At 31.5% G+C, this 7,968-nt stretch overlaps 1 protein-coding gene across 1 annotated transcript in view; it reads left to right on the top strand.

Moving 5' to 3' along the window:
• LOC108687709 (glutamate receptor 1) overlaps positions 1 to 7,968 on the top strand; it is a 224,458-nt gene that overhangs the window by 208,858 nt on the left and 7,632 nt on the right. The window contains exons 8-14 of the mRNA XM_018193628.1: positions 60 to 272; positions 1,096 to 1,203; positions 1,407 to 1,517; positions 1,600 to 1,720; positions 2,556 to 2,650; positions 3,511 to 3,734; positions 4,874 to 5,086. Coding sequence (XP_018049117.1) covers positions 60 to 272; positions 1,096 to 1,203; positions 1,407 to 1,517; positions 1,600 to 1,720; positions 2,556 to 2,650; positions 3,511 to 3,734; positions 4,874 to 5,086 — 1,085 coding nt within the window. The remainder of the gene's footprint in view (positions 1 to 59; positions 273 to 1,095; positions 1,204 to 1,406; positions 1,518 to 1,599; positions 1,721 to 2,555; positions 2,651 to 3,510; positions 3,735 to 4,873; positions 5,087 to 7,968) is intronic.

Genomic DNA, 7,968 nt, shown 5'->3' with positions numbered 1-7,968 from the left:
TATATATAGACATATAGAAATGTGCGAATTAATTCATTGCGCACGTGTATCAAAATTAGGCACAAGCCGCTCTGATGTACGACGCTGTGTTCGTCCTGGTTGAAGCCTTCAACAAGCATTTGAGAAAGAGGAATGACAAAAATAATATGAGACGAGTAACATCGACCAGCAATCAGACCATAAACGGAACCAAACCTTTAGACTGCTACCACAATCGCGGTTGGGTTACTCCGTGGGAACACGGCGATAAAATCTCCAGACTTTTAAGAAAGGTAAATGAATATTCCATTAGCAAAAACTAATGCAATAACACATGTAACATTCTTAAAATGATTATTGATTAATATATTTTCAAATATGTAAATATATATGTAAACGTATCATTATCTACACATTTATAAATTTTTAAAATCTTATATATGAATTGTGCATTGCTGACCAAGATATATTGAATCAAATAAATGGGCGAATTAGCGTAAATTATTGTTGTAGAATTTTAGATTTCCATTATCAGTTTTTAATGGCTATTTACTATCGTTAAATATGTTATCGTATCATTCAAATTTACACTTCAATAGTACGTACGCGTAATTGTAGAGATAGGTAATTTATTTTCAAATTCCCGAGACTCGAGACACAATCCAGAGGACAGGAGTACTCAATGTGTTGCGAAATACCGTGGCGACCGAAATTGCCACGGACCCTCCTCGACGTATCTCTGCTCTTGACAGTAATTGGCGGTTATTCCGACTCTAGCGGAATTCCTGCGTTCGCGTCAAATAGTCCTCCGTCATTCCCTTACGTATACATGCTGTTACTCTCGTAACTTTTTTTGCCTTTTAATCCACTACCGTTTGACAATTTATCGTGTCAAAATTGAACTTGTTGACAACAAGAAAACATAATCTAAATATAAATTTTGCATTTTTTTCAATATCCAAAAAATATTATATATATAATAATCTGTTTCTTTATATATTTTTCTATTCTTTTTCTTGACTTTATTCTAGAAATATGTAATGGCAAATAAGGATATCAGGATATCCTTATTATAATGAGATATGACATGTGCTATTAGAATTTATTTACGTGCAGGTCGAGATCGAAGGATTGACGGGAGAAATACGATTCAATGATGATGGCCGACGACAAAATTATACGCTTCACGTCGTCGAAATGACTGTCAACAGCGCTATGGTGAAAGTAAGTTTATTTAAAAAATATGTAACATATTTAATTTGAATACTTGATAACCTACAATTTAAAATGTAAATTATTTAAGAAGTCAAGTCTCTATCACAATTAACTTATCTTCTCTCACGATTAACTTTTTTATAATATATGGAATATGATATATGGAATACTAAAAACATTAAGCAAATCATATATGTAATTTATTGTTACAGGTTGCTGAATGGACTGATGAGGCTGGTTTTCAACCAATAGCCGCAAAATACGTGCGACTTCGTCCGCACGAAATTGAAAAGAATAAAACCTACATTGTTACTACAATATTGGTAAGTTCATCTGTGTGTTCATATAATATATGCACGATTGAGATCAATTGTAAAACAATAACGTGATAATTTTGGTTGATAGGAGGAACCTTTCATAATGAGGAAAATATCGGACACAGGTGAAGTATTAATGGGAAATGACGGTTATGAAGGATACTGCAAAGACTTAGCTGATCTTATAGCAAAGAAATTGGGCATATCATGTAAGTTTGTTGTGACAAATAATTTCCTTTAAAAATTGCACTAATCTCTTAGAAACCATGTAATTAAATTAATTAATTCTCTCTCTCTAATATTAGATATAACTATTAATAAATTATGTATAAATTTTGAACATATACAAACCAAGTATTTATAAAGTCGAATCAAATCGAATCGAATCGAATCGTTTATTTGAAACGAATCAAATTTGAATTTCTCGGATTTGTATTGAAAGCTAGTTTAAAAGTATTTTCAACATTTCAAATTTTTTAAATAAATGAGACAATATCCATTATGATTCGATTCAATTTAAATTCAAACTATTCGTATATACTTTTAATAAATTTATATATTACATTAAGTTAGTACGTATAAATTTAAAATATGAACATTTATCCAAAGTAAAAAAAATCTAATCATTATAATTTATTATTATAATATTATTAAAATATTAAATATTGTCATTTTATACAAAACATTTATTTTCTTGAAATTTACTTAACGTCTATTAAATACAGTACTGGAACAATGTTGAAGAAAAAGAGAAGAAAGAGACCGCAAGTCTTTGTTTCGGTGCTTCCCTCCGGCAGCGTACGCTTCCGAATAATTTTTAATTATTAATGCTAACGACTCTCATTTAACTCGCACAAGAATTAATAATTCAAGCAAGAATTACTTTTATTATGAGCAAAATTTGCCGAAGTCAGCCCCACCCTTGACAAGTACCTAAAAGACGTAACGAAGCCTCTTCCGCGCGCGGAATCGATAATGGAAAAAGTTTCGCAGAAGAAATGCTGTTTCGCGCACCCCGTAAAGTACTTTCTTACAAATTTTCAGACGAGCTGCGGATCGTGAAGGACAGAAAACACGGCACGGAGAACCAGGACGTTTCAGGCGGTTGGGACGGTATGGTCGGGGAGCTTATCAGAAAGGTAAGTTCCAGTAATTTCGTTGTGTCCGCTACATCCTCAACGTGAAACGCTTTTTCTTCCCCGAAACCGGTCTCCCCGGAAGTTTACGCGGAAAGACGCCTCGAGTAATTGAACCCAGCTTCTCGCGAGAGGGACTATTGATCGTCGCGCTGTCGTATAGTTCAAATGCCCTACGAAGGAGCTGTTTTATCTCCCGATAGCGAGTTTGAACCTGCTCCACTAGATGCCCTGAGCTTGCAAGCTCGTTAGTCGCGATTCGATTTTAAGTTCCATCTGGTGGGAATTTAGGATAAGTCCAAAGCACCCGAGCTTTCAGTTACATCTCACGTAGGTATGCCCGCTTCCGTGCTTCAGAAGATATTGAGGATAGAAAACAAAAGCATGATAAAATTGAGAATTCTATCATAAGGCGCTTTGAAAGATTATGCAATTTTAAGAGAATCTTTTTCTTTCCCAAATTTTATATAAACAGATTCAGCTATGAATGTAATAATAATTGAAGAAGAGAAATCTAACTGCAGAACCAAAAGCACAAATTATGCATAATCGTCACAGTAAATCCTCATCATATTTCTTTGTCTTCAGTTTTATCTTATTATTCATCTTTGTTCTCTAGTTACATTTATAATTGCGCTCAAGAAATATGTAAATTATTGTAATTAATAGTTGATGATTAATGTTTTCTTCGGAAATACAATCCATTTAAAGTTTATTTGATATTTCCTTTTTTTCAATTAATATGTTTATTATCATATCTTTTTTTATTAGAATGTTTAAAAATTAATGCTTTTTCACTTTTGTATTATTTAGCCGTAATTTTAATGTTAATATTTACATCAGTTATTTTATTCGATTCGCAGGAAGCCGACATAGCAATTGCTCCTCTGACCATCACTTCCGAACGTGAACGCGTGATCGATTTTAGTAAACCGTTTATGTCTCTCGGCATTAGTATCATGATAAAAAAACCCATTAAACAAAAACCCGGGGTCTTCAGTTTTCTGAATCCGCTGAGCAAGGAGATCTGGGTGTGCGTTATTTTCTCTTACATCGCAGTTTCTATCGTCTTGTTTATTGTATCGAGGTAAGAAATTTTTTATCAAGAATTGTAATCTTTTTGTATGAAAAATTTAAATATAGAAAACGAATATTTTTAAATTAAATATAAAAATAATTCAAGTTAAAGATCGACACTTATTATAACGCTTATTATCAATTCCCTTTTCCATACCAATAATTAGACGTATCTTATTAGAATCTAATATATTATTAATTCGTAGTTATAGCTAATCTAAATATAAATTATGAAAAGATAAATCGATGCATTTCTCATTTCACAATTAAGCGAAGAATTAGTCGTTTATATTAATAGCATTAATCAGATCAATCATAAAAAGGATTTTGTCTATTTTTAGTCTAGCTAATAAATAAACTAATAAACCTTCTATATCAGTTATATATTAAGACAATTATGATTATATTTACTACAATACAAACTACAAATTGTTTGTCACTTGCATATATCTTGCTATATATTTACATTTCTTATCTTATTAATGCTTGCATCACTACGATCGAACGTAGTATTTCGTCGATAATAAATCAAATAAAGATTCATAATTTATATTAGCTCAATCACGTAAAGATCAAAAAGTATATTTTAAGTCATCCGTTATATTTGCACTGAAATAGTGCAGCCAAGTAATTGACATTACATGCAACTATTAAGATATCTTGACTAGATATTTGCGAGAACTTTCAGTCTTTAACGAGGGCAATCTGTAACGAGTAAAGGGAGAAAGTTTTTAGATAGTCCCGTAATTAATGAGACACTTTAAACATCGTTTGAATGAGATCTTCTACTTGGTACGGATGATGCATACGACATGCGTGATATTACTTGAGAATATGATTTCGGACTATAAAATATCAATCCAATTTTCAAATTTTTTATAAAGTGATGTTTAAATATATGATGCATTAACTTTGAAATAAATCTACTACGGCATCACACGCATATAAAATTACAGACGTAAGTTTTAATTTTATTGACATGACAAGCCAAGCAATCTGCATTATTACATATTACTAAAAAATATAAAATAACATTTAGAAATATTTTCTTAAATGCCTCTTAAACATTTTTTATCCTCTTATATTTTAGAAAGAACAAAACATTCGTGAGTAATCTTTAATTTTTTAAATTTTTCTTCAATAATATAGATTTTCGCCATATGAATGGAGAGTTCTAACCATAAGTGGTAGCACAGATTCAGCTATTAGTGGACGAAACGATCCCGGTTTGCAGCATTCACATACGCCGCAAGGTTCTCCTCATATGCCAACTTCCAGCATGGCCAACGACTTCAGCATCGTAAATAGCCTCTGGTTCGCTCTGGCGGCGTTTATGCAACAGAGCTGCGATATCTCGCCCAGGTAAACACACGACTCATGTTATTAATTTCTGACAGTAATTAATATCTAGTTGAGAAGAGGTTCGCGTAAACTTAGCAATTTTTTTTTACAATCGCTGGATTTAATCCAGCGTTGGCTAGCACTCGTGCTATACGTCTTGAATTTTAAATACTTAATTATACCCACTCGAAGCGGTTTTTCCCTTTAATTATTAGACTCATCTCTCTAATTATTAGACGCATCAATTGCCATGACATTTACTCTGCAGCCCAAAAACAAATTAAATTTAAACTTTTACTCGCAAAATTTGTATTTTTGGGGCGAATTCGTAAATTTCTTTTTCATGTTCTTCGATTGTTCTGGATTTCACAATCATCATTTTTTTAATGCTTCTAAATAATGCCTTATTATATAGATGAAACGTCTTTTCCCATTGATTACCAAATATACATATGAACAATATATAATATCGAGATAGTCGTATGTCAAATATTTATTCAACAAATTTATTTTTTTTCAATATTATTAACTCAACAATTTCATAAATTTAATTCAAACTTTAATTACATCATAATTAATATCAGAAATTGAAATGAATGAAAATTTTTTTTCATTCTCTTTTCTCTCTTTAAATATTTTATTATTTAGCTTATATATTATACAATTTATATGTTATATATTTATGTTTGTAAAAGTATCTCACACTCACTAAAGAATTCAAAATTCAAGAAAAGAAAAAGAGAACATATATTAATGTAGCAGAACTCGTGTAAACAAAGCATATGCCACAGTACGATTTCACGCTATTAGTCAGGATTTGGGTGGGATCAGATATTTATCTCAAAGATAGATGTAAACTTGTGAGAGAATGAGAATGAGAGAGAGAGAGAGAGAGAGAGAGAGAGAGAGAGAGAGAGAACAGTGCGCGCAAGTGGCTCCCACGTTCCTCTCGGCTAATTATAGCCGCCCACTCTTGCCTCCCTCCGTTTCCGTTTCCGCGGTATAAGCGCAGGTAAGTACATAAAGGCACAGGGAGAATAGCTCCCTTTACCCGGGACAGGTCGAGCGCACAGCCTGGTAATAGGATGAATCGGGTAAGATTCTAAGAGCTTCCCAGTTGACGTTTAAAATCTCTCGTGTAAATTGTTAAAGCGCCTCTCCGCAGGTGAAACGTTTGACTTAAAAAGCTCTTTACAGCATTTCGAAAGATACTTCGTGCTAAATACGGCCAAATAAATAATTTTAATCATTTCTTTTTATAGACCCCAATTATTCCATTTGTATATACAGGACAAGAAGCTTATATCAAGAAATTGATTTCACCGTCGTGAATATACATGTTGTTAAAATTAAAATCGGGTTTCTGGGACGTGTCATATATACCTATACATACGTATCAAAAGTTGAAAATCTTTCATTATTGATATCCTTTGTAATACACTTTGTTGTTCCAACGGCGCGCACGATTACTACAAGTACTATAGAAAGCGTTATTTGATTTTTAGAGTACTTGCATATACTTCGCCATTATTTTCGCGATAAACACAATGTTATTATTATCAGTGCCGTCATTATACTCTCGTTAGCAAATATTTCAATTGTTCTTATCTTGTGCACTGCTTCACTCGTGCTATATAAATACGTTCATACTACAAATTATTCGTCAAGATTGATAATACACGTATATTGCAATCAAAATGTGCTTATTCTTTATAACATAAAGCTCGAGTAAGATTGATTAGATCGGTATTGCGCAAAACAATTCTAATTCAAATTATGTTAATTAAATGCAAGTTTATAATTTACAGAAAGAAATCAGAGATATGGTCGCAATAAAATTGGCGACCTTATTGTGCAACGCATAATTTAGATCGGCTTTATAATCGCTAGATGATTATGGTCGCGCGAGACTAGACTCATTTGAATAAAATATAATGCCGCACGTGCAAAAATTCACAATACATATAGTAAAAAAATATTGCACATCTTTTAATGCTTTATTAATTTTATTTTACATATTACTGTAATCATATGATAATTTCTTTTAAATATAATATTTAATCTTATAAAATGGCATTAATTGAGTTTTTTGAAAGTTATTTAGTTATAAAGTTATAATAATCAATATTATAATAAAAAAATATTTGAAATAAGTAAGAAAAGAGCCACTGTTGAAGCTAGATCTTAATGTTCTCTCAATAATATTTTTATATATAATACATTTAAATTTTTCAGTTATACAAACTACACAAAGTGCCACAAGAAATAATTTTTTAAATGGGCTTGAAAACAGTTCACAGAGAATCTTTTTAAAAATTTAAATGAAAGAAAATATATAAAAGTTGGCAATAAATAAATCATATCAGAAATAATAAAAAGATTCTTTTCTCTTTTAATTAAAGAGTTATGAATTATGAAGAGGGTCTTTAGAAGTTGAGCATTAAAGAACCAAAGAGAAAAATTTCTCTCGGCTGTCTCAGAGCTCGATAAATTTCGCATTTTTGAATTAACTGTCTGTCGAAGTCGACACGAGTGAATTCGTATAACAAGAATTTCTGTAATATTAATTCATTTTTATAATTAATTATGAAATATTTACAATTTCAACACGCAACAATTTCTTTGAATTAAAACTATTACAGTAATTGTCGATATATGGAAACTATTTTTTCAAAGACCTCGTTAACATTACTCTGATATATTTCATTATGTAATACATTTCTTGGAATATAATCACGGGTTGGGTAACGATTTTGAGCAAACACTTCAGGCTGCAGACAAGTGCCACATCTATAAACAAAGCATAATTTGCTCGCATATTCAAAACATTGTAGTTGGATAGGAGTCCAGTATGAATAGAATATTCACGTGGCAATGCTATATTGTGCTTTAAAGCACGCTAC

This window comes from Atta colombica, unplaced genomic scaffold, assembly GCF_001594045.1.
Source record: "Atta colombica isolate Treedump-2 unplaced genomic scaffold, Acol1.0 scaffold210, whole genome shotgun sequence".
NCBI lineage: Eukaryota > Metazoa > Arthropoda > Insecta > Hymenoptera > Formicidae > Atta > Atta colombica.
The sequence above is the reverse complement of the archived record's forward strand: the minus strand, read 5'-3'. Positions and strand labels throughout refer to the sequence as shown.